We start from the raw sequence: 27,949 nt of genomic DNA, 5'->3' as shown, positions 1-27,949 counted from the left end.
ACGCAAACTGTAATAAGTTATAACGGTATAAATACAGAATACAGTTTTATTTCAATTTACTAACGACAAGCTGCATATATTGGGTAAGCAAAACTAATTTATTAATTAGTAGCGAACTGCCCCGACTTCGCACGGGTGCTGGATGTTTGTACCTATTATTATACAAATAAACCTTCCTCTTTAGTCTCTCTTTCTATTAAAAAAACCCGCATCTAAATCCGTTGCGAAGGTTTAAGTATAGGTACCTACCTACATAGGGATATAAGGACAGAGAAAGCGACTTTGTTTTATTCTATGTAGTAGTGACTTTTTTGAAAAGTTACATACGCTGACCTTGCCATACACTTCACAAATGTCGCCGAACACACACGAAAGTTGTATTTCATTTAAGGAAAGCGGAAATGTTTGTGGAAATATGCCAATTTGTGGAATGAAGATCCTTGAATCAAAAGGAGACGTCGGCGTCGCGTCGTATAAGGGAAAAGTGTTCAGCTGTCTTTAATTTGTAGCAGTTTTGCTATAGACCAATTGGTACCTAATTTTGGCTTATACTTACCTACCGTATTACCTACTAAATGAAGATTGTATTTTTCAGAAAAAATGCAGCACATAATATCAGCAATCCTTTGCGCCTCGTTTATTCAAGCAAAACCTCAGAACCAAGCTCACTACCTTAGCACTTATAGCAATTATATGAAACCTTTGACGTACTTCGCGCCCTCGCCGCTTTATTCTCCAAACGTACCAAGTCTTTACCCCGAATCAATTGCAAGCTATTACGACGGTAACAGACGGACACCGGACTATTCCAAATTTAATTCCGGACCATATGCGTTATACCCAAGGGCCAATTTCCGAGAGCCCAAACTTTTAAAACCAGAAGCAGAACCCTTCTCGCTTGACTTAGACGATGTAACAAATACTCAAGCTGAGGATTCTTCCTCTGAACTAGATTTCGCAATAGAGAATAAGGCTGAGGTGAAGGAGGAAGACTCCGACGTTTCCGACTCGACATATTACGAGGATCTTGAATTAACAGAGAACTTTGCCAATTATTTGAGGAGAAGAACGTAAGTAAATGAAAGAAATATTTGTTCCTTTAGCAGGTCCTAAGAACATTCTATGTTGTGCGGCTCATTGCCTATCCCTGATGCTTTTGAGTTAGCCATACTTAAAAATGCTGATATTTTCAAACTGCAAGCGCTGTTACCACAAGAAGTTTCCAGCCCTGATCATTATCCTCCAAGCTTTTTCCCAACTATGTTGTGAAGTTCCGAGCCCTGAGTGCTTAGTGCGAGTTTTCGTGAATTTTTTTACGGACTCACATGAGAGCGCGTATACTAAGATTTGTATGCAGTGTTGCCAACTTAGTGGATTTTCCACTAATACTGGTGGTTTAAGTCCCCTATTTAGTGGCGAAATGTTGAAAGTACTGCGGGTCAAGTAGCGAAATGTAAGTTTTGTGGTACAACTTTAAGGAGTTACTATGGAGATTTGAAGTCTCACGGAATGTCAAAAAAACATCTACAAAACAAAAAGGTGAACGACTACTATATAATTATATTAAGTACTCATTCATTGGTCAAATGCGTAACTAAACAATTTGTGAAACTACTACGCCGATTATAATTTGTGAAGGATTCGGATCGGGTCGGATGAATTGCTAAACAGATGTAATGCCTTGTCTGTTTTAATTTTCTATCGTTGCCGAGTTACATCTTTGGATGATTAAATTGTTTTAGGTTACAATAAAATATAAACAATATTTTTTTAGTGGTGAATTTGGTGATTTTAAGTGTGGGATAAATTTTTGTTAGTGGTTTTCTGGTGGTTTTAAAAGTTGACTCTGGTGGTAAGCTTCTACAACTGTTGGCAACACTGTTTGTATGGAACAAAAACAGGTTCCAATTTTTGACACTAGGTGGAGCTGTTTATGTTCCATACAAATCTTAGTATACGCGCTCTCATGTGAGTCCGTAAAAAAATTCACGAAAACTCGCACTAAGCACTCTGATCTTGACGATGTAAACACAATCCTTCATATTTTTCGCAGTCATGTGGAAGCAAGATCATCCGTGAATGACGCTGCACACCAGTACAACGCGCTATTAGCAGTTCTGTTGGCTCTGGCTAAAGCCATCAGAAACGCATGCTCTAAGTAAGTTCTAACTTTACCAGATTCACTACAACCTGAATACTTGGGTGTATTGTATTGTAACTAGGTGTGGTACCTAGATACAACACAATACACCCAAGTATCTTAATCTTGCCGAACTTGATGGTAGCTCGTAGCGTAGCTAATTTCGTCCTCGCTGGCGCATCATAAGCATTTCTGCGAAGCAACTCGCACGATGTGATGGGCCACTAGAAACTATAGCCGGGTTGAGGAGTCAGATAGACCATACAAAACATTACCTACTTTAAAACTAGAACTACTCTATAGGGTAAACCCGGTGGGGGGAAAAATAGTAAACAATATATTGCTATGTGGAGTCCGAAAACCGTAATAGGTATGACGTCTGCGAGCTGGTATTTGGCATGGATATAATGTACGAAGTGCTGATACATCCATGGTATTTGGTACCTGTGACTACAAATTAACAATAAACTTTTCATAAGATAATTCTTTCCTGCAGCGTCGACGAAGTATACGACCAAATATACGCAACCACCGTCGAAACTTACTTCAAATATGGAATTCACAATGCGGAAAAAGTTGCCGCATTGATGGAAGAGTATATCCAGAGAGGAAACTCGCGATTATCTAAGGTTATTAATTTTATTTATAAATAATTATGTTTTATTATATTATAAGGTTAGAATTTAATATCGGGTTCCCTTTTGTCCAACTAACCAGTGGAATTTGTTAGGATCAATATTATCGGCTTATTGAGTCATGAGTGAATATGCACGAAAGTCATGGCGGACTAGTGTATAAAGAACTGAAAGAAAGGACAGCAATGCCTATCATTTAACATCCTTGGAAGTCGGTACGGATAGTCTGACCACCAGTTTAACCAAGGAGTATTGGGTTGCCCCGGAGTTGAGGTTGAGACCTCCATGTAAAACACTGGTATTCAGCTGCATCCGGTTAGACTGGAAGCCGACCCCAACATAGCTGGGAAAAGGCTCAGGAGATGAATCGGAAAATGCATTCAGAAAGCCTATGTTTCACTTTTGACAAACTTCAAAACTCAAAACAACACGAAAATAAAAATCGATTATTCTAAATATTCCAGATAAAAAAACTGAAAGCAGACCTTTGCGACAAAGAACTGTACTGCCCGCCAGTCATCGAAAGCAGAATCAAGGACGCTCCTTTAATTTATGTCAAGGAATTGGAAATCCTGGAAGCCTTAGCACATTTAGCAAAAACTTACTACTCTTACTTGGTGGAATTTAACGAAGCAGCTCAGAAGGGCACCGTGCTGGCTTACCTTCAGACTAATAAGGACAGAGTGAAGGTCTACGTAATGAGTGTGGTGAATGCCGTCAATCATTTGACTGACAAGCCTGTGAAATGCGATGGATCATGAGCACAGATAGGATGTGATCAGTAAATGGAAATTAAAATGGATTGTAGTTGTTTTTAATTATAAAATATTTACCTTTCAGTCGTAATGGTATTTTTTGGTTAGAGTTTAGGGAAAGTAAAAAAACCACAGTTGTACAGCACACAATCAAACATTTAATTCTAAAATACATATTAAAAATTAACAACATAAAATGGATACGTCAGTCTATACAAGTTTAATATATTATTCACTCTCTATTTTATATAAATAACTCTTTTTCTATAAATAGTAGTCAGCTATTAACTCTTAAGATACTACATTTTAATATACAAGGAATTTTAGAAAGAATGTTTAGGTATTAGATACGTTAGGAAGAAAGTTTTTAATATCGAAAAGTTTTGTTTAATTATAATTACGGAAAGTGTTTATTGACGCATTAATAATATGTATTTTCATTTATAGTCTGAGAGAAAAGAACGTTAAAGTCATATTTTTAGCTTTACTTACTGACAATTTACACTTATTTATTTGAACTATTGAAAAGCATGTAAAAAGGAATGCATTTGGTTATCAACAACTGAAATCGATTGATATGTTGTAACGTTTTTGTCTCTTAAACTATTAGTATTACCACATGAAAATTTTCACCTGTCAGATCACATTATAGAAAATAAAACTAAGCTTATTGCTGGCAGCACAGTTATTTTCTATGGTACGATACTGAACAGTTGAAAAAAAGCAAACAAAACGCATCTCGTAAACTGATTAATTTAACTTCTAACTGATTCACACAATCTCAATTTTTATTCGTAACACACCGGAACAAACACACTTTTTTCAAAATTCAATCAAAAATGATATTTTTGGTTCCGAAGCCCTTTTGGAACATAATTCATTTAAAAGCAGAGTTCTATGAAGACGAGACGATATTTTTAAATTAAATTGGGTTTTCATAGTTAACCTCGAGAATATCAAAGACCGACAAATGATTTTTTAATTACATATTGGACTATCTCTGTTGAAACAGTCATCGAAATTATTGAAAAGTAATGCATTTTTTTATATTATTCCACCTAAGATACGAAATTCAATAGAAGTTAAATACCAGTAAGAATATTTCCCTTCCCCATTTATTTATCTATCAAATCATCTTGATAGAACACTGCAAAATTGATTGAAAACTCCATTAGTTATATTTTCTATAGTCACACTCAATTATATACACAATACAATTTTATTAACTACATTGCACGAATCAAATAGATCTTACAGAATATCTACATATCTAATAGGACAATGAATTTTACACATAATATATAAGGAACTTGAAGGTGCCTCAGAAACGTTACTTGTAGTATTTAGAAAATAACAATTTTGGAAAAATATAAGGAGTTATGTTAACGGCTTAATTAAAAATAGCTACAAGCAACAATAATATGAATAAATACAAACTACTTCAAAAGAAACAATAAATAACGTAAAAGAGAAAAAGTAATAAAAAAATAGTATTGCCATAAACAAGATCATAAGGTTGTTAATGAGATCAATTGAGGCACCTCCCGTTTGCTTTCTTAATCCAATTTTACATTTAATAAATGCGATTCCATTTATTTATAACTAAAATTAATAAAGATTTAGCTGTTACAAGCCTGGTACTATTGTACGCTTATATCTCGTTCAAATTTTCCTCCTAATTTTCACCGCCCTAAAAATATCTCGAACAACTTTCGACGTAAATCATTTAAGAGAATGATACAATACTTAAATACCTTTCTATCAACTGATAAAGTCGAAAAAATAAAGCTGGAACAGAAAAACGTAATTATTAGTTAAACAAACGAATGTTTTACTAAATGAGTTGTCGCAAGTCGAAACGTAATTTTTTGAGGAAATATATCTCAAAATTGAAAGTAAAGTTTTCAAAAATTCTTTCTCACAATTCATTATTATCTGTATAGGGGTTATGTCAAAATGTTTGTAGAGGATAGAGAGGCAGGACTTATTTATTGTAGACTACCATATATTTACATCATGCTGTTATCTATAGCAGTGGGTAAAATCCATCTAGCTTGAGAAACAGAGAGGTTGTGTGTTTGCGAACGAATTTTACACAACATCTTACGACAAATTGAGCAAAAGTTGATTGCAAATCTACCCTATTCTTAACTACGGTCCTCAAACATGTAGGAGAACTAAACTTATAGTATTTCCAGTATGTATTGAAAATACAGTTGTTAAATATGGACATTATGCTAACCACATAAAGCATTAAATATAAAGCAGATGCACATTTGATGGTCCTACAATAAGTATTCCAGCCTCTCTATCGTCTAATTGTTTGAAACAGAGCACAGACTAAAGACTTAATCGCTACCTGCCCAGCAGTTTGGTTATATCACCTTTTCTTTGGACAAATTCAGTTTATAGTAATTAAATGCTCAGTATTTTATGTACCCGAATTTAGATTTATCACGATTTGGTATTAAACAGATAAAGGGCATTTGGAACACAAGCTAAATAAAATAATGCATAGTAATGAAAACTGCACAAAATTTATACTTTCTGCTTCCAATCTAAATGCTGTCCATCTGTTTAACCTTTAAGTCTTTGTCCGCACCTTGTTTCAATAAATACATAGAAATATAAGTAAGGGCCACGATTCTATCAAAGAACCGCAGTCACCGTAAACTGTACAGGTATCTATGTACAATACGTCTAAACAAATGTACATTGTACAGTATATGTATAATTTATACACAAACTAGTGTACATAATTTATAAAATAATAATTTGGTACAGTATGGTGATTCGTTCGAAACTTCTATCAAACTAATGGCGACCAAAAGATGTTACCAACTACGTAGGAGACTGCCGTTTAAAGCAAGATCTCTTCCAAATAAATAGTTGGAAATATCCAAAAAAATATATATATACTTTTATATAAACAAACAAACCACCAAAACCAAACAACACGAATTACAAACGAACTAATAGTCCAGCTTATTTTAACTCCCAAAAAAATACTTCGAAACACCGTATGGGTTAAACGCCTATAAATAAATAAAGCTAGTATATACAAAGGTAAACTATTGCCCGACCTCCGAACAACTTATTCACTTTGCTTACGTATGGTAGTTAGACATAAGCTTTACAGAACAAATGTCAATAATCTACCGTTCGTAAGCAAAACGGATCGTTTGTCCAAGGTTTGGGCATATAAATCTAAGTGATAAGTTTATCTGAGTGCCGTGTAGAGGTTGAGGACACTCTTGTTCTCCTTGTGTGAAGGTGTTTTGGAGAAAACGTTCCAAAAGCGTAGCGTTTCGTCTCCGGCGCCCGTCACTATCGCCTCGCCGTCGGGCGAGAGCGCTAAGTATAGGACGCGGTATGAGTGACCTGTGAGTTTCGCCACCTGAGGAAAAATACATCGATTAGCAACCAGTTACTCGATTGTAAATGCAGAACTATAAGGTCGCAAACGCACAGGCAGGTGGCTAGCTTAGCACCTAGTGACTAGCGCGTCACCTAGCGAGTAGCTAGGCGCTAAGCGCCACCTGCCTGTGCGTTCGCGGCCTAAGTTAGCTAGATTCAATTGTGTTATATGTACTCCTAAAATTATAAGATTTCGGACCCGTAAACCATCTCAATAAACTAGAACTTAAACGCAATACGGTTCACAATAACGTTCGTAATTCTTTGACCAGACCACAGAAATATTTATTTCCCCTGGGTTCTCTCATAGTCCCACAAAAGAAAGTCATTGAGGTCTCTCCCACAAGAGACGGAGTCACTGAGCTCGATATTTTGGAAAACTGGTCATATGTGCATGTCTAAAGCGGCCTAACCTAGTTAACCAAAATAATAGAATGTATATTGTATAACATATTTTATGTACAAACCTGCGTGAGCGAGGGGTACTTCCAGACTAGGATCTGGTTCTGTGAGTAGCCGTGCGTGGACACGAGCTCGCTCGAGTGCTTCGACCACGCCAGGTTGCATACTTGAGATCCTGAGAACAAACAAATTTTACATAAACATACAGTCTTCATCATTTGCATCATCTGTCTAGCAATTTCCATGCTATGTTGGGGTCATCTTCCAGTCTAACCTGAGGCAGCTGAGTACATAGTGTTTTACATAGAGTGACTGACTATCTGACCTCCATGATCCAGTTATCCGAGCAACCCAATACCATTAGGTCGGAATTTCTTGCTTCTGACTACCCGTAACGACTGTGATCGATGTTCAAATAACAGTCAGAACCCATCAATGTATCATGCCCGCCGAAACATGGGAGGACTCGTCATGACATGATAGATACTTTATTAAGTACACCAACTTTTACATTTTTGAACTTAGATCTATTTAAAGTCGGCGATCGCGTTCACCGCCGCCACGTGGGCCGAGTATGTTTGATCATTACTAAGTATTACATACCTGTGTCGACACACTGCATGGGCTGCGAAGTGAGGGTGTTCCAGAAGCGGATGCAGCGGTCCGCAGTGCCGCCGCCGGACGCGAGCAAGCCGTGCTGGTGCGGCGACCACGCGATCGCCTTCACCGCCGCCACGTGGGCCGAGTATGTTTGCACGGGAGATGTTGAGTGCTGGAATAGAGAGAGAGAGAATTTAATATTAGTACAAAAATTTATGTGAAATGATTGAGTAATTTCTGACTGTATGAGGTGTCCCAGAACTCAATGATAACCTTATACAGGCTAGTCACTTGAACATTTTTGGAAAATAAGCCAGTACCTACAGCTTTATATACAGAGGCATTTTCTTTCCTAGATATGTAGATTTTACACACATTATGAACGGAAAGCTTTTATACGTTTACTCAAGGACAACAAAGTTATATCTCCGTCAATGTATGCCTCTATCAATTATCCTTGACCTCATAAACTCGTAAAAAGAAAAATGTGTTAAAAGCCTCAATTCCCATTATTATCACAAAAAAGCGGAAACAATTAATACAATTACTATCGCAGTGGAAATACGTTAAATTTTGCGTGTTACCGCAACTCTTATCAAATGAATCGTTATTCCCACGGCAAACAATGAGTACCCATGTTCCAAAAAGAATTTCAAGTAGTTTTTTTGCTATAGACTACGACTACTGGTTTTACGGTTTCATGACATTACTTATTACTTATGCAGCCTTTTTATCGTCCCACTGCTGGGCACAGGCCTCCTCTCATACGGAGAAGGGTGAAGCGTTAGTCATTTCATATAGTTAAGAATTTATTATCTCATCATCATAATCAGCCATTTTATTGTCCCAATGCTGGGCACAGGCCTCCTCTCACACGGAGAAAAATTATCGATTAGACTAAATTTTGACATAGACTGTACAGTCTTTATAAAACAGTTATGTATTTAAATCCTCAATACTAAATTGTTTATTGCTTTAAGCTTGCTTGCTTTATTAGATAAACTTTTACACTGAATAATTGTTATCAGACTGACGTATTTGTTTTCTCGGGAAATAAAACCGCAGGATACAGGTTCGATTTTGTCTGTATACTTATAAATAACAATAGCACATTACAACAGTCACCTTTCAGTGGTTATTCCAACAATTAGCAGTTTCACTCTAGGTATGGTATTTTGGGCTAAATTACAAGGTTTTAAAGTTCTAATTTGCACAAACGTATGTCCTTCTGAGTCAACAGCTCACTGGCAACTGTTAGTATTACGTCAAATGCTTCATTGGCCTACCTATTGTAGTAATTTTGTCGGAAACCTACTTATTGTCACTTTATGACACATCATGATGAAATGTAATTTTCCTATGGTCTATAACATTTATTTATTTGTTAGTTACTTTTCCTGTGTTTACCAATAAAAAGTAGTCTATTTCCTCTTACTAAAAATAAATCACTGATTTATTGCTTGGCATAATTGATGCAATAAACAAATAAATCAACCAAGGTTGACGTATTTGTTAACAGAGATAGTATAAACCCTGTGGAAGAGGAAAACCTATTATAATGATTGTGATTTGTTTTTTTTTTTTATGACACTTACCATAGACCATACGAAGAGTTTATTGTCGTTGCCTCCGGACGCCAGCGACTGTCCGTCCGGCGACCATTTGAGGCCGCAAACCTCTTGTCTATGGCCTTGAAGTACACGATTTGCTTGCACCGCTAGAACAAAATAAAATTTATATATTTAGTCTGAGTTCTGAGTCATGAAAGGTCAACGAACTTGCAAGGCCTTAAAGCCACAAACTGCAAAAAAACGAACTATAAACTTAATATCATTATGCAGATCTATTTTTGCGTAGACGAATTTTCTAAATAGGTATACTTATAAGACTTAGAAGGCGTGCAAAAAAGTCTAAGTGAGTTGTAATCATGTGCCTAGTTTTTCTCAGCTACTTATTTACGGCTACCGGGCTAACCGGATGCACACCAAAGTCTGGCGTGTAATTACCCCAATCAAATCTAGTAGAAGCACCATAATACCAGCCAGTACTAATGGTATGACGTATTTTCAGCATTGGTAGAATCTAGGTATAATTTAGAAAAGATCAAACATTAACCTTGATCGATACACCTGTAAGGTCATCACGATGGCACGAGCCTACTACTGTCTGATTTGTCAAGTGTAGACAGGTTCTCATTTTTTGCTTTTAACCAACCCGACGCAGGTAATAAAGCGTTCAATAATAGTAGTCTAATTTTCCAATTTGAATTCTAATTTGATATGTGGCACGCGCGCAACAACCAATAAAAGAAAAAAAAATGAAAAAAAAACCAGCCGCGTCTATGCCAACGTCAGATTTTTTCAGAAACTCATGAATATTGAGTGTTTACAATGCATTAAAATTCGTAAATCTCTATCTAAATATTCTAGAAAATTGTATATTTGTATAATAACGTTTATGTCTACGACATCGAATCGATTGCTTAATATCATGGCTTCAACGACTTTTTCAACCGGAAAGGTACATTTGGAGCTCGATATTTTATTTGTTTGTTGGATCATCATTTTGGCCAACAAACATGGGTGTATTACATGCAAAGTCATCCTAAGCATATCTCGAACATGCATTTGCTAACAAGAACACGTTGCACGAGTCGGCCAGTTATCTCGATGCACCGTAACTGCACGCTGCATGCGCCGAGGTTGCTGTAGGAAGTATTATATTGCAGTCTAAAATACTAGCTGAGAAACTGCATTTTGTGTTCTATAGATATTTTACAGTAAAATAACTGTTAGGAAATAACGGTAGGTGTCGATTTTATATTATATTTCAAAATGTAAAATACTATTTTATTCGAATGTCTATTCAGACTTAAACACGCCGCTTTCAGCTGTTGCGAGAAAGTCTAATAAAGCTAGCGGTTTTTGAAGCATTTGAAATCTATTTGAAACTAAGTTTGTATCATTGTAGTAAGTATAATGAAGTTTTCTTCACATAGCCCCTCTGTAAAATAACTGTACCGGTTTTCACCTCTTTATGCTTCCTCATTCAACTACTTCTAAACGAATTCTCAACTAATGAATCTCCCAAGTTTCTTTCCTGAGTTCCATACAAGTACCTCGCGCAGGTTAAACAGTGGTGCATGTCAAAGTACCCACACAAAAGCCCTAAGTATAACACCGACGCATAATTGCATTGTCGTTGAACTCTCAAAGGCGCACGACTTTGAGATGCAACGGGGCTTCGGTAACCGTTCCCCAAAGTTTTGCAACTAATTGTAACTTGGGTATGAAAATGACTTTAATTGTGACAAAGCTGGTCAAAAGTATGTGTTGTACGGGGAAGTAATTAATTGTCATGTGTTTTAAAACTCGTATATTTTTGAAGGAATTAAGATGCTAAATTAAAATTGTATTTTGCAATTATTATTGTCTGTAAATGTACATCAGTTTTTGACATATTCAGATATGTATTCTCAATATGGATATTAATTATGTTACTTAAAAACAGTTTCATTATTAACAGCACTGGCTTTTAAAAAGACATGCCTTCATATTACTCTCCCTCTTAGGGTCTTAAAAGACAGACAAGGGACTCGTTTAAGGAAAAGGGTCTCTAAACTTTGACAATCCCGGTACTAATCGCTAGAAGCTAGCCGGGCGGATACTTATGAGCTGCTCAACCCTTTGTCTGTACTGTCTAGGCAGAGCTTTGTAGCCACTTTGGGGAAATTTATAGCAAGCTGTAAAACCCTAGGCGGTCACCTATTACTAGCTCCGCTCAGATTTACATTAATATGTTCAGGTTCGCTATTAATTCTAGAAAAACAGGCGGAATCAGGTTTTGTTGCATAATTTGAATAACTATTTAGTTAGGCCGGTATTTATACTAGTCATATCATATGGCGGGTACGATAATTTAAGATGTTGTAAAATCCAAATCAATTTACTTTTGAAGGACGCGTGTGGACACTAATTATGACTGATCTCTATATTACTATCACATAATATTCTAATACCAGATTTATATGTTTTTTTTTTAGTTTATCCGACAGTGTCGAACTCTCATTCCGACCATTTTATAATGTTATCAAACGACAAATTAAATAACTTATTTACTAAGGTATGTACTCCTTATAGACAGGTAAAACCGTATGGAGAAATTAGTATTGTGTACTCACGTGGTGTTCTAGTATCTCTCTGCCGTATATGCCTGTCTCTGGATCCAGAACTGAGGATGTCTCCATTCCACGCGAGAGCTCCCACCCGAGCGATGTGCCCCTGTAGTTTGGTCACCTGGGGAAAAAATCCAAAAATAAAGGTACTTAGTAAGAAAATAAATATTATGTTAGCCATCTTCAAATATAAGTTGCTTAAATATATGGAGAGAAATCAACAACTGCATTTTAATTATATGTTAATTAATGCCGAACTCTGTTTTATAATCTGGCTAGACCATAAAGAAAGATTAATTTGCGGATTGAAAAATTAACGTTCTATTAATTTTGGCCACATTTTGCAGGCAAATATGCCTAGAATTTCATGGTGATGATATCAGCAAATTATATTTAATCATGACTTAAAATTACTTATTCCAGCTCTTCGCAATTCTAGCTTGAACCTAGTACTTAATCTGGTTAGACCAGTTAGAAAATTACAATATCAGAAAATATTATGCTGTAAACAAATCTAGATATTTATAACGCCTGTAGCGTAGGCAGTTTTCTAATAAAACTTATGCATCCGCGTCTCGAGTGCCGGATAGATTGCGGATGCATAATTTATTGTGGAACAAACTGGTTGGTGAAGCTGATTGCTGATTCACTCGACTTTAAAAACAATCATTTTACCAATTAACTATTCTAAGTTTTGATTGATTTATCAATTTATCGTTTCCTATCAATCAAGGTCTAGAAATGATTGAAAACGCTGCGTATTGTTTGCAATTTCTTCGCTAGACACAAAAACATATTTTCTCTCCTCTTTATTTCAATCTAACAAAAGTGAAAAGATGACATTCCCAACCTGACCGTTAGAGACACTTGCGAAGATGAACCTTAGATAATTCTACGATTTCTAAGAACAATAAACGCATCATTGCATTACGGTGCCTGATTCAGACACGTGCAAGCAATAATATTGGCAGAATGATACTTCGTTACAACATCAACATTGATTGCATTGACGTTACGATAACACTGGATATCTCACAACCATTCACTGCAGCGGAATCATGCCTTTAGAAATGAATCCAATAATTTGCAGTGCCTTTTCAAAAATCGAATACCAAGCTTCAAAAAGGTTCATCATCACCTAAAATCTTCCTCATTTTCTTTTCTTACCTCTTTATTAACAGCAACATCCCAAACGCTGATATGTCCTTTCTGCGTGCCCACTGCTACTAAATGCCCCCTCTCGCTCCAAGCTACAGAGGTCACGGCGTTGCCTTCCGACGACAGATCGCATAGCCTGGTCACCTGACAAACAAACATGGTTGATAGTTAGCACTGCGCGAAATGAACGGCTAATATTTGCGAAACGACGTACTATACCTACGGGTTAGTGACTTTATGATGTTGAGTAACTTAGCGGTTTCTATTGCAGTAAAGGAGTAAAGGTTTTCTACACGCAAGCTTGTTTACTTATATTCAAAGGTTACAGGTTCTATTTTTTGTTAGTTAGTTAAGTAGATACAATATGTACAATAAAGAATAATCTAATTTATCTATCTAAGTAGGAACTACTTTTAAAAATCTCCTAAAATGCTATCTTCAGTGGAAAAGTTTTAAATACTGTTAGATCTCAGTTTTAACTCGAAAACTGTCATCAAGTATAGCTTCTATTATCACCGAATCTCATTTACAGTACAAATATTTCGATAGACGCAAACTCAAATTCGTGCAAGAAATCAAATCAAGTCAAAGCCCTTTAGAATAACTGAATAAGGTAACTAATGAGGTTGTTAAAGTACGTATGTACTGAGGATCATCAACCTAAAGATTGTGGAAACGCCTCGAGCTCAGCCACTCATATCGCGCATCTAGTGAAACTGGCGAGTTTGATTACATATCTGCGGCACGCTATCAACACGCTCGTTTTATATACATTTTGTTTAATACGGATTTAAACAGACGATTTTCCTTATCCACATACAACTATTTAGGCTACCCATGAATACTAATTATAAGCGTCCTCAAATTGTCCTTTAGATAAGCACTAAAGTTTGATGGGGTTTAAAATACGTCAATAATATCCTTGAAACATTCAAGCTAATTAACCGCTCAGGATTCATGCACCATCTGAATCGCATCCAATAGAAGGAAACCGTATAATTATTGTATGCATTGTTCCACAAAAATGCACATCTACGAATCCAAGTTAACATTAGCATGTGTAAGCTCACCTGACTAGTACAAGCGCTCCACAGATACACACAGCTCCCAAGGCCAACACTGAGCACGTTCTGCGCTGACCAGTCCACCAGGTTCAGGTAGAAGTCATCCTGTAGCTCCGGAGCGTCCAGGACCTTGAAGGGGATCCTCGAAATCTTCCGCGTCGCCTTCCTGGGCGAGCGCAGTAACTTCTCTGACTTTGCCGATATGGGTGACAGGCTGTATGGTGAAGGATCGATGTTTTCCTGCAAAGAAACGGGCTTTTAAAACCAATATAAAGGGTCAACATTCTCGTGTCGACTGTTTTCCGTCATTTGTCGAGAAAATCTATAGAGTATAACAGGAAGAGAACATACTCGTATAAGCTTTCGTATTAAAGCAAAATACTATGAAACTGAATAGCTATGAAAACAACACGAGGTATTTCTTAGAATAACTAACAATAAAATACTTTTGATTGTACTTGCAACTTTTAATATGCGAATAAATGAGCCATTACATGTAGCAAAACCAGTTCATTAGAGCCATTTTGAATAATGTTTCGAAAACTAGAAAAAACGCAGCACTACACTAAAAAAGAAGCCTCAAAAAACCAAAAAAGTCGACGAAAAGATGCGACGTATTTTATAATTATAATAATCGTTACTAATAACAAGTTTGATTCTAGGCAATTAAACTAAATATAGATAACGTTTTTTTTTGAGACGGTATCAATAATAAAATGAACGGTAGTCAATAAACAGCCATTACGAAAAGCTGTCTATCTTGACAATCTCATTACAAAAGTAAGAAAAAAACTCATTACAGATCTGACCACAGCAACAATAGATAAAGATTTCTGTATAAACCCTAAAAAAATTACGAGTCATTTCAAGATAAATAACAGGTAATTAAACTGCCAACAAACTTGGTTGAAGCACATAAAGTAAAAAGAACATATTTTTCAAAAGGACGCAAACATTAGATGGTGTTAAAGTTATAAATGTTGCACCAGTCATTAGCGTTGTAACAATCATAAAACGTGAACATGCGAGCACTCTAGACGATGATAATGATGATTATACAAAAACTATTGACAAATTGAATCTTCTAATTTCGACACTACCTGTTAGTCATAAAATATAAATTTTGATCAATTCTAATCTATGCAAAAGGATAATAAAATACAAGACGCGTGCGCACGAAATAATCACCACAAGAGGTAAAAGATCTGTAAATTAAGCATGACGGAACTCTCAGAAAAAATCCAAGCAAAAAACCTACCTAGACTTTATTATGACTTTTTTTCATGTCTCTGTAAATCTAGACTCGAATGCAAAAATATTCAAATTGGTTTATGCAAACCGCTTTTCGGCCGTCGAGAAATGGAGATAAACAAGCTGATTATAGGATAGAATTCACGAAAATGTTTAAGATCTTACGAGGAAGCAAAGTGAAACCTCCTGAAGCATGACGGAGTCCTTGAAAAGTTCGCCCACCCAAAGCCTTTTGTCAGAATCGAGCGAATAAAAAGACACTGAAAAAAAAAACGCAATAAACTTAACGTGTATCTGTCTGATAGCGTCTCGATTTGTCAGCGATTTTTTTACGGCACGCTTTCAATTAATCATTAGAATAATTCCTATACAGCGCATTTTGATTGGACTTATTGACGACCGGAATTAGAACCACCTGATGATATATCTGCCACTGCTACCATTCGTCTATCGAGAAGTGAACATAATACAAGATTAATATCGCTACGTATCTACGGTTACATTTATAGCAAACACAGTAATTCGTCAAGACACTGTGTTTGAGAGGAACAATTATTTACTGAGATATAAAACTTGCATTTATTTTGTTTATTGCCGTCTGAAAAGGCAAGTATGTTGACATTTTTAATGTGAATTTTCGCACCGACAAACGTCGTGTGAAATTCTAAGTATTCTACTGCAAAAAGTGCAGAATTTCGTTAAACTGACGGCAGTTCAGTGTCCATGAACCCGCTTTTATTACGGCTCCTAAGTAATCTAGATGAATAACACCTTCATAAAGAGACTCAAATTTCCTGAGACATAACGTGGGTCGCCATTACCATATGTGTATTTTTGGGGCTGATAATAATCCTTTTATTGTTGCAGCATAGAATTTGGCCGTGTGGGTGGAAGATATTGGTAGTTTCTCGGGCGCGAACGGAGCCATATTTAAGTTAAAGGAAACAACAACAAAAGGATGTGTCGCGTCCACTTCGGACATTTTACTGTAATGTAATTCAGATGGGAACACAACTGGACTGTGACGCCTACGTCAACGAAAAACATAAGGTGGTACAAACGCACAGGGACAATAAACATGAATGTTTAAAGTCAAGCGCACCCAATAAATCGCTGATAAAGGGAAGATTTACATGTAATACTACGAGATAACACATACGACACCGTTGCGTCGTGCCGATTTTGGTTTTCAATCAATGATATACTGTCCGACAATGGCAGCACAGCTAAAACAACAAATGTTTTCACGTGCGCCTGAATCATGAATGAATCAAATACTAACGGAACAGTTGGAGTAAGATTGAAAGTGCATCGAGACATGCACGATGATTAATTCGCAAGTGCCACTTAAGGAGATATTGACTTAATAGTTGCCCCGCCCTCGAATGGTCATTGACATAATGACCTTGGTGTTCCAAATTAGATGCATATAATCGTATTACGTAAGACGTAAATCTTCTGCAAAATACTGCAACAGGTTTCCTGATACAAAAACAGGTATGTCAGCTGTGATTTAACATGTTATTATTAATAGTAGCGATACTGGTTAATTCGAACAAGATGCGACTTGCACGGATTAGATAGCATATTTTTAGAATTCCTGCGTTGACATCACGTCTGGTCTAGACTAGACTGCATGTTTGATAGTAATCGTGTACCAATGACCTCGCTACCGACGCATCAGCTCTTAACGCATGTTCCAGATGTAATGCACTCAGACCACGTTATGCTACTAAAATATAAAGTACTTAGATACTATGGAACAAAGAATACTTGTCCAATGAAATGTTTCTATTTCTAACTCTTAGTGGCATGAACTTAATGACTTGAACTATTGATGAAGGGAAAATCGTTGATTTTGATTTCAAAGATCAATCTCTTTAAATCAATTGTACTTGATTGGGTTAATGGAAGCCTCATAAGGAGATCGAATAACGGCAATAATTACCTACGATGTAACTAGTGCGTGACTAAATGCAGAAACATTAGAGATAACTTCTATTACAACAAAGAACAAACGTTTTATAACAACTGTAGCTTTAGCTTCGCTAATGCCGTTTTGATTACGCGTATTACTGATATTTTTTACGCAATCTTACACCAAATTGTCGGTCACGTCATACCGTAATAAATGGACGTTTACTTAACTACCTAAGCTACAAGTTTTGTAAGTCAACAACACCTCAAGTGGCTACTTAATGTGATATAAAAAATATTTAAAGTGTACTTAGCATCCTTCACGCACCAACGGCCAAGTTACTAAAGAACGTCAAGTAATTATAACGGCGAGAAAATTTTAGGTAGCGTGAGTTGGCTGGCAGTTGTAAGCAACTTAGTGATACCAAATCGTGCACTTCCTTCATCCACAATTGGCTTATTCATAGCAAACAGAAAAAAACTCCGTAACAATGGACCTACAATTGTCCACAATAGACGTCTGTCTGGTCTAGCGCAAGATCATAAAAGACATAACATCGACGTATCTAATCGAATTGTAACTGCAAAAAGCGCAGCGTACAATCAAAGATTGAAAAAACCTGATATGAACACTAATCTAGGCGAGCGAGACTAAATTGTATTAGATACTAATGATACAGGAGCCGGGTATGCAGGTAAATGAAAAATTTCAATCTATCCTAAACCACAATGATGTAAGATGAATGAGCAATCAGAAACGCAAGTTTGTTAACCTCAGACATCAGACGCATAAAAAGCTAGAAGTCCAGCAGTGACTAGATCGCAGATCGCAGATTGATTGGTTCTATAAATGAAGTACAATTGTGACCTGTGGCAGTTCCGTAAGCGGGTCACGTCCTACGCACTGCAATAAAACAAAATGAACCACTGCAGAAGCAAGACGAATGTGTAGATTTTCAGCGAACTCTATATAATACGAGGAGAATACAAATTAAAATCACGGAACTACAATTTAGATGAACTCATAAAACCGGCCGTAAAATGTTTGACGTATTTTTCCAACAATTATAACATGACTTTCTGCTATTTTGCAAAGCTAAAACGAGAAGAAATTATTAAAATACTATGTCTAACATCTTTGTTTCCTTTTATTACGCAATATTAACTATGGTGACTGGCCGTCAAGTGCACCAGGAATGCGATTAAAAAACCGCTAAAGCTATGGTGCGGTTACATCCGACTGCCACAATTTCTTTTCTATTTTCACGGTTGCAACGAAGGTTCAAAGCCCGCTATTTCTCTAACCGTTGAAAACAGAGACGTTCTATTTTAGTACCTAAACTTATTACTCAGGAACCAATCAAGATAACGTAAGATAGGATGTAATATCCAGATGGTAATAAACGAACAGGAGGTAGTCTGCATCACATCTAAGTGTCGGTTCAGAAATAGATTCATTAAACGATACCTATACCGTGGTTCTCATGGAACTCATCGCTGGATCGATTGATTTAGCACTGTCAACACGAGTAACCCTACCGGGCCTCGATCGCAAAAAGCCTCTGTTTATACAAGTCCTTATGTCAATATGTAGTTTGGAAAAAATTAAGGCCAAGTAGAGGCCTCACGCGAAATTCCCTCGCGTAGGTACCAGTAGACTTTGTTGTTTCTGTAAACAAACCACTGAGCGAACACGGATGGGCACTTCTGGTGACCGGTTCAATGGCTGATGATGGCACGGGAGCCGCTTGTGCGCACCATTAGCCAGCCAACACAGACTGGTCCTTTTAGAATAATGCAAAACGTGTTTGAAAAATATAAAGACTGTTTTTTTGCAGTTTTATAACTCTCGAATTGAGGCAGTTATTAAATTTTATTTTCTGCTGCAATTTAATCTTTAATCTAAAGGATATGATGTATATTTTTTCTCGTTGCTGCTCAACTAACAATAGCAGCAAACGAACACCGTACCTGTAATATCAAAGGCCAAACCTAGGCATAGACCGTGCATAATACACAATACCTAGCCAGGCAATAATGGCCGCATCACATTCTATTGTAATGATACATCGTCCGCGTCGTGTGATGTGTCAGTCACCGTGCTGTCGCATTTGGAAACTAAACTTGTCCCGTATCAGATAACTATTTGGACATCTGCATTATGATTAGCATGTTGTTAGTGTCAATCAGTGCTTTCGTATCGATGCTCGATGGCAAAAAAATGTATACGTAGGTGCCGGCAACAAACTCGGATTCAAGGTTAACAGTAACCATATCTATGTTCTGATCATAAAAAAAAGTTCTGATATAATTAACGAGAAATTCATATCGAGATGTCTCAGAAATTAAAAGAGCACCCACACAATGATCCCGAAACGTGACTGTGCAGCAATTCGGGAGGACAATCTAAGACATGATCTAGATTGTAACAACACTACAGCAGCCGACAGACGTGTGTCCAAAAACAACTACAAAGAAATCGATTTCATGCAGTTGAATAAAAAATTAAAAGAAAAAAATGCATTCATACAAACTGACATAGCAAAACTTACGAATCATCCCCTGGCAATGACCTACGTCTAGACCAAAGTTTGTATCTAATCAGACTTGTCTCTGTTGAAAAAACTTTATAATAACCATTTGATGAGCAAATACGCAATCCCCGTGGTGTATTACTTAGAAATGTTTTTATAGCCAACCATTATAACTATTACTTTGCAAATACTAACTCTAATGTATCTGAGCGTCTTAAATAATTACTGGCGTGCAGCAATCGTGCGGTTCAACCTAATTGATTTCACATTAATTTTTATTACTAAATAATAGCGACGAGTGGATTACAAGTCGAAACTTCACTTTATATGATTTTTTATTTATATTGGGTACTTCCGTGACCAAGTTAAATTTAAACTTATCGTTTAAGAAATATCGTCTTTCTTAGTTTTAAGGATGGACAAATCGATTAGTTTTCGCGTGGAGTGATAAAATTAATAGCATTTCTATTTTTTGTTCGACTAGTAATAAAAAATAAGCATCGAAAGCCGGGCCTTAGCTACTTTTTGCATCGCTGCAAAAATACGTCACGACGTGTGCCTAAGCTTTGTGCGTTGATAATTTTTATCACGGACTTGTCTCAGGACATTTTGATGACGGAAAAAAGCTGTCTTGATACAATCGGATCGACGAACTTTAGTATCACACGCATCATTGAAATGCGCAAGCGCAAAATCTGTAAATTGCAAAGTGTCTAGACTTTTATCTGTCTGTTCAAGGACTAGGTAACAAAAAGTATTTGAGATGTAGCCGTGAGGATTCGATTCGTCGCGCCTGAGACTGAATCATGTAACTTACATGTCAATATTGTTTAGACATTATTGCAATTGAAATTGGAGTAGACGCTCATTATAATTACTTTTCTGCCTGATGAGTCAGTATTAACAACAAATCTTTTGAATAAGTTTAACAAGAGTACCACATTTTGCTAATGTATTTATAGTAACTACACCTCTTATAAACCTAAATTGCGGCGGATAATGATAAAGTGGTTAGCGTGCGTCATTTGCAAAAACTATCCTGTCAATCCCACATTATATTAAATACATTTACCTGCACAATAATGTTAAAATAACGTTGATTTTAGAAGAGCTTTTGGTCGTTTCAAAACACTCAAACTTTTGTTGTGAAAACATTGCAGTAAAATAAAATTTTATCATCACGATTAGAAGCAAGAACGCTTAGCTTTTCTGAAGTCGTGACTTCACGACAGGTTTAACAGTGGGCTTGAACATAATGACGAATATCATCTCCTTTTTTATGAACTGATGGATGCATCTGTGTGTGTTTATCGTTATGGAATATAAAAATAATTAATTACACATATTCCCAAATGTAAAGACAATCTAGACAGCAATGCTCACATAAAACTAATCAATTTAGGATTGGCATAGAAACAATCGATTGGCATTTTTATGGCTAAAATGTTTATTGTCTATCGTCGAAATGTTTCCACCTGGGAATATGTGATGGTGGAATTAGGCGCAATAAAATTACAGACCGAAACGCAATAACGACACACTTAGATGTAGACTAAAGGCTTCGGCACATTTTTGCTAAACGTAGGAATCCTAAATCGCGTGTTACGAAGCGATTCTAAAATGGCGTGTTATAGACAGCTGTGAAATTTCTAGCACCAACGAAAAATTACTTCTCAGGGAACGTGTAACAAGGCGTGCAAATTTTTTAATGTAATTCTGAATAGGAAGAGATCTCTAAATCAACTTGGGAAACGTGCAGACAGCTTGATACAGGATGACGTTTTTCCTCCAGGCACGGCTATTTTAACTAACTCCAACATACAGGAAAAAACCATTGCAGAATTTCGCACATTTTTTTGCCATGACAATCAAAATTGCAAATAAGCATTAGCTAAGACAGACAAGCTTGAATTTTTAATCAGCTTACTTGTTATTCGCGGTCTTTTCCAAATTCAACATGTGCAGAGCGACAAAAATTTATATGGGGACGCATCAAGAATTGAATCAAAATAACAATGCATTTTTTTACGTACGAAATTTGTATTCAGTGCATAATGCAAGGATAATACAGTGGGTGGGTACTACCAGACAGATTTAGAATTTCATGCAATGTTTTAATGTGTTTTTTCTGTGATCTATGGCCAACATGGACAATTATTTTCTTTGACTGAGTGAGCGATTAAGCCATTTCGATTTTGAGTACGTGTGGATTTTGAAGATCGCCGCACTTCACGAATAAGATGTACGTATGCACATTACCCGTCGAAGTTGCATGATGAATATTAAATTGTCTGTAAAATTCAAATAAAAAGTCGCTGATTATTTTGTCACAGTGACTAACATTACAAATATTTGTATTCATTGCTTGCTAATGTTTGACGAATGAGCTGTTGACAGCGGGGTTGCGGCTCGACACCCGGGTCGTGCATGACCTGATCACCTGACCATCATCACTCCGCATGAACTGACAAGCCACTAATGCATGAGAATAAAAACTGTTTACACGATCGCGTTTTTTTTCTCTTGGATTAAGATAGCTTAATAGAAATTGTTTATTTAACATAATATACGAGTTTGTTTTTTAATGTAAGCTGGGTTTTTTGTGTCATTTGAAGTCTGCACCGAATATTTTAGTATTAGGCAGCAAAACCTGGTTAATTCGATTACAGGTCAATTATGCATGTCAGGGGTTTGTTGCGAGCTTATGATGAGCGCCTAACCCGAGTCGGTTATCCAGGTCAGGAAAACGTTAAACTTCTTATTTAGATTTTCGTGAAATTACTGGAAACAATAACAATAAGTGTATATAAAGTTTACGATTATTTTATCATGTAAAACAAATGACACATAGAATATTATGCAATACTTGTCTATATAATCACGGAATAGTGATTTTTTCCTATGTACAAAAAACCTCTCGGTAAGTTCAGCGATAATCTGACATTAAGAACACATTAATTTTCTTTTTATGCCTCATTTATCTTAATGACACTAAAAACTAAATCGGTCTTCAAGCACCATTCTAAAAATTTGGCTGTAAAACTTCAAAATTATTATTTTAGGTCATTGTCACTGAGTGATGTCAGACAGACAGACAGACCAATGATTGGACAAAATCAAAAATAGTTGCACACACAAAAAAAACAATGGCATTGTATCGCTAATGTAATGGCCGGAAAAAACGATGCAGAAGGATAAATATTTAAAAAAGTCACTAAATAACATTTGCATGGTAGAAAAGAGAATAAAAAATGTGCAAAAAGTTGGGTGCTGTGCTGATTAGCATATCCTCGTTGTCACTCATACGTTAAACGTTCATTCCGTGATAATTGACACACAAAGCGTTTAGACTGCGCACTTTAACTTGCTCCGGCAACATTTAGCTGTACACTTTCGCCTTTCTGTTACTAAGCTGAACTACTGAAAAAAAATGTGCAAAAAATAAAAATCTATTGCATTTATCAGCAACCTGTCCATCCGTCATCTTGTTTTGTTAGGCAATAGCAAAAAATCCTAACACTCGGCCAAGTATTTTATTTTTAATAAAAAGCATTATCCATTTTAGAAGTTCTAAAACAGCATGAAAGAATTCGTAGATGTGTAGATGAATAATAAAACTAATTAATACTGCCGGTTGCAAAAAATTAGACACCATTTGTCGAGTCAAAGATTAAAGTGCAGTACTTTTTGCACATTGTTGAAATAACAAACATTGGTGAGACAAGGTGATGTAAAATATAATTATCATGTAACAGTGGATAAGTATTGTAAGTACACGTGACAGATACTTTACAAGAATGGCGTGGCATTCGATACGGGCGTCTTGTTACAAACAGACCGCTTCGATTCAGCGATTTTTGTCGCTTTGTTGGTGCATCGGATATTGTATAACGGTAGCTTTAATATATGACAAGTGTTGATTGAAGGTTAATCGCATGGTTCGATTCATTTAAAAAATGTAACTATGATTAAATTGATGTATTCTAAGCTTTACATAACAATTCCAAATAGCATGCAAGATCACCATTATCTTTTGGCCCATGTTTAAAGACGTCACGTCTATATTGAGTAGTAATCGCTTTAGAATACAGCTAATATCATAATAATTGACCCTCATAAACACTACATGACAAGCAAATAATTTCTAAACGTTTTATAACTTATTTCTTTAAAAACCTTTAGTCATAATTTGGACACATTGTATTGAAGTGTCTGACACTCGGGGTTTTCAAGAGTCCGTCATCACGCGTCAATCAATCTTCGATCGATCAATAGTTACGAAATGATATAAGTGTATAAATTAATTCAAGTGTCGCGATCCCAAAAGTGATTTGTTTAAGAGCGCAATTTGTATGTCTTTTCTTCGAAATTATTGAAGCTTAGCTGAGAGCGGATAATCTCACTCAAATACATTCAAATCAAGTTACGTAGCATAAGTTAATTATTTTAGGATATATTGTATTAACTGGATACAGCCATTAATTGCTTAGATCTTATAGACTACATCCTTAAATCTAGGCAATTGAGTAGTATCATTAATATGAACAAGGAACTCTTGACAAACTTGCTGGCCGTTGGAAGCTTCAATCATAATAACGATCCATTTAATAGTCGTAGAGGATAAGCTTGGGAAAGACTTCTCTGGGAAACAAGTATGCAAATGTGCAATGATCCATGGATAATGTACCAAATCGTAAGAAGGGGTCCCCACGTGTCTCATGAGGTTCAACTCCCGTAATCAAACTCCAAAATCTCTTTAACGTTAATCGCAAATCGCAACACATTAAACTGTGGTCACTAATGTGCTTGTATCTTATTGATATTATATAGAATCGAGCAAATATCGATAAAAAACCAATATAAGGGCGATTCTCTGTAAGCTCGTTCAGCTCCATACAAATTCTGTCCTGGCAATTTTTTTTTAAATTTGACAAAAAACGTAGTCCTATGCCAAAGAAAATTAACTATTTATTTAGTTAGACAAGGAGGCCCACTGAAATTGTACCTATTTTCCGAGTTATTAGCGATTTTCCAAAAAATCATGACAGGGGACTGTTTGAGGCATCAGGGGACTGTTTTGAATGTGAACAGAAACCCACATTTTATGACTTTTCTATGATCAAAAGCCATATATTTCGGGTTTTTATTACCGCAAGCATGACACGACATAGATCTTGATACGTCGCAACATAGATCTTCCAGCAACTCCTGGTGATTGTTGTAAGTTAATATGTTAGCAGTATGAAGAGCGCTAAGCTTCATGTCTATGTGGCTGTGAACTATACAAAGACGTGTTTCGCCATTTTGAGCGTTTGGTTTGATAACCCATTTCTTTCAACTGCTTACCAATGACGTCGCCGGCGAAAAAGTCGTGGTGGACCTCGTGGGTAAAGAACCAACTTGTCAATTATGAGGGCGCGGCTTCGATTCCAGATCAGGCAAGTACCAATGCAACTTTTCAACAAAGACTGTGTTTCGGATGGCACGTTAGACTGTAGGTCTCTGCTGTTATTGAACATCCTTGGCAGTCGTTACGGGTAGTCAGAAGCCAGTAAGTCTAACACCAGTCGAACTAAGGGGTACAGGGTTAGGGCACGCCACCATAGTGGGGACCTCTTTGAAGAGTGGCTCGGGAGGAGTCACGGCGCCCTCATTTACCGCATGATGCAGGTCCTCACCGGACACGGTTGTTTTGGGAAATATCGAATAGGTCCTGAGGTGGCGCCCGGGTGTCACCACTGTGCGGACAGTTTCGAGGACACGATGGACCTCACAGTCCAGGAGTGCCCTGCATGGGAAGGACACCGCCGGATCCTCGTCGAGGGCGTCCGGCCCTGGTTCATGCCATGGTCCGGGGCGAGAGGAATGGGGTGCCGTCGCCTCCTTCTGCGAAGCAGTCATGCTCGAGAAGTAGGCGGCGGAACGACAGAGAGTTCGCATCTCTCATCCCGGCTGGACCAGGTAGTCACCACGGGCGCCGGGTTGCGCGAGACGACTCCCGGCCACCGTAGGCCTGGGTCTGTGGGCGATGAGTTCAGATGATTCATCGTTCCTGCGTCTTTTTAGACAACAGACCCGTGTCGGTGGCGTGCGTAGTTCCACGCGCTCCTCAAGTTGATGTCAGCAACCCTAGCGAGGCCCAGCAGGGCATAGGGCCTCTGGGGCTGCGGGACTGTACGAAAGAGTTACCACGGCCCTGGTACATTAAAGGCCTACGACGGAACACGACGGATTTTTAGTCAGTAAAACTCTGACACTCCCCCACCGCTTCTGACCCGCAGCGGGAGGGGTCATTTGATGATTTTTAGCGTCGTTAAAAAAAGTCGGTTGCACGGGTAACTGAGTTGTGGAGGTCAGATAGGGCAGTCGCTCTTGCCGCTCTGATTCTCTCTTTTTTTGTAGTTCCTCTCGGGATAGCTTCTTCTTTTTAGGAGCCATATCACGTGCGTTCGATCAGCCTGTGTAATATAATTCAAGTTCATAAAGGAAAAAAATAATGCGATGCAATGATAGTTTGATTCTTAAATTAATAAAAGAGACTAGCGAATAAATTTAGACAAACAATTCATGAAAACTATTAAACCAATACGCAGAATACACAGTCCCCTGTTTTGTTAAACAGTCCCCTGTTGCGTTTTTTGGCAAAGGACTGTTGCCAGAGGACTGTGTATTTCAGTTAGATTTCACAATATTTATGAAACCGATGTCTTATAGTTTTTTAAGAACCTACCGATCAATTAAGGCACAAATAATGTAACAATTAACTATAAATAGAGATAATTTAAGTAATTAAATTACATACAATTATTTACCAGAGGCCTGTGTTAGGTAGCGGCCCAAACGCTTGTTCGCCTCACAAATGACGCTCTATCACTAAACAGAATGGCGTTTCGTTACCACATTTGATAAGTTTGCCAACTTCACAACAATTGCATTTCGTTGCACTAATAAAACGATTGTAAAATATTATAGTTTTTTTTAAATATTGATTTAAATTTTTGGCAGGGGACTGTATTAAAATTCTCAGGACAAAGTTTACAGGAGTTTATTAAAATGAATAAAGTTGTAATGAGTGCTTGTTTTACGAAAATAATATAATTTCATTATTTTTGTTTGTGATATTAACTGCTAAGTGAAAGTAGTTTCATCAATTTTTTCGGAAATCGCATTTCTAGGTGTGAATGCAGTGAAAGGGACAGCCAGGGGACTGTATTTTTCGAGCTTCTAAAACGTATAGAAAAAAAATTAAAGTAATTATGGTTATAAAAACAAAGGGCCCGTGAAGCTTCGGGGTTAAAGTTTCATAAAATGTGATTTTTTAAATAAGAATTAAACTATTTATTGAAAAAATCGGTCCGGACAGCCGATTACGAGCTTACAGAGAATCGCCCATAAATACGTTTCCAAAAGTATCGATTCGTACATATTCGAAACATAACACGAATTCCGTTTGGGCAGCGATGGGATACGATTCGACGTCACTTAGCCATGCAATAAAAATCGATGTCCGCCGACTTTTAATAAGTTTTATATTTAAAATCGGTACTTACGGCCGAAGATACTGTCACAACAGTGTTTGGGCCACATTAGATGGGGTACTTTACGCGACATTATGCTCCGATATTGGCAAATTCAATTTGGTCCAGCCGGGGGTTAAATGTTAGGGTCAGAACAATTAGGTTTATTTTGTTAGCGCAATAATACCGGATGTTTGGAGGTATTTTAAGTTGTGCATGTTTCAAAAATACCTATTCGATGCTTTTCAAAGTAAACATGAAGCACGTTTCTTTATCAGTCTTTTAACAGCAACTATTGGAACCCCTGTAAAAAGATTTATTAAAAAAATACATTTAAAAAACGGAACCAAATAACGCCCATAAAAAGTGCAATAAACACAAAATG

The 27,949-nt window shown here is 36.9% G+C and overlaps 3 protein-coding genes across 3 annotated transcripts in view; 1 reads left to right on the top strand and 2 right to left on the bottom strand.

Annotated features, from left to right (window-relative positions):
• Window positions 1-27: 27 nt before the first annotated feature.
• On the top strand, window positions 28-3,595 carry LOC110381061 (uncharacterized). Its single transcript, XM_021341249.3, has 5 exons — window positions 28-83; window positions 596-1,070; window positions 2,054-2,158; window positions 2,637-2,769; window positions 3,240-3,595. The coding sequence occupies exons 2-5, from the start codon at window positions 601-603 to the stop codon at window positions 3,534-3,536; spliced, it is 1,005 nt and encodes a 334-aa protein (XP_021196924.3). The 5' UTR covers window positions 28-83; window positions 596-600; the 3' UTR covers window positions 3,537-3,595.
• The window catches only part of LOC110383435 (putative nuclease HARBI1), a 244,366-nt gene continuing 218,412 nt past the window's right edge, over window positions 1,996-27,949 (bottom strand). Inside the window, exon 8 of the transcript XR_010276462.1 lies at window positions 1,996-2,010. The gene's annotated coding sequence lies outside the window, so the exon portion shown is untranslated. The remainder of the gene's footprint in view (window positions 2,011-27,949) is intronic.
• Window positions 4,894-27,949, bottom strand: part of Fzr (fizzy-related) — a 42,234-nt gene continuing 19,178 nt past the window's right edge. Inside the window, exons 3-9 of the mRNA XM_021341247.3 lie at window positions 14,352-14,585; window positions 13,291-13,425; window positions 12,130-12,244; window positions 9,545-9,666; window positions 7,953-8,121; window positions 7,415-7,524; window positions 4,894-6,927 (exon numbers count right to left, since the gene is read on the bottom strand). Coding sequence (XP_021196922.1) covers window positions 6,751-6,927; window positions 7,415-7,524; window positions 7,953-8,121; window positions 9,545-9,666; window positions 12,130-12,244; window positions 13,291-13,425; window positions 14,352-14,585 — 1,062 coding nt within the window. The 3' untranslated portion in view covers window positions 4,894-6,750. The remainder of the gene's footprint in view (window positions 6,928-7,414; window positions 7,525-7,952; window positions 8,122-9,544; window positions 9,667-12,129; window positions 12,245-13,290; window positions 13,426-14,351; window positions 14,586-27,949) is intronic.

The sequence above is a fragment of the Helicoverpa armigera genome, chromosome 5, assembly GCF_030705265.1.
Source record: "Helicoverpa armigera isolate CAAS_96S chromosome 5, ASM3070526v1, whole genome shotgun sequence".
Classification (NCBI taxonomy): Eukaryota; Metazoa; Arthropoda; class Insecta; order Lepidoptera; family Noctuidae; genus Helicoverpa; species Helicoverpa armigera.
Note: the sequence above shows the minus strand (reverse complement) of the source record. Positions and strands in the feature narration are given on the sequence as shown.

Excerpts from the sequence above, each read along its gene's own strand:
- LOC110381061 (XM_021341249.3), top strand. The coding sequence starts at position 601 with ATGCAGCACATAATATCAGCAATCCTTTGCGCCTCGTTTATTCAAGCA. Across the intron at positions 1,071-2,053 it reads AATTATTTGAGGAGAAGAAC|TCATGTGGAAGCAAGATCAT; the intron begins GTAAGTAAATGA and ends TATTTTTCGCAG. Across the intron at positions 2,770-3,239 it reads GAAACTCGCGATTATCTAAG|ATAAAAAAACTGAAAGCAGA; the intron begins GTTATTAATTTT and ends TAAATATTCCAG.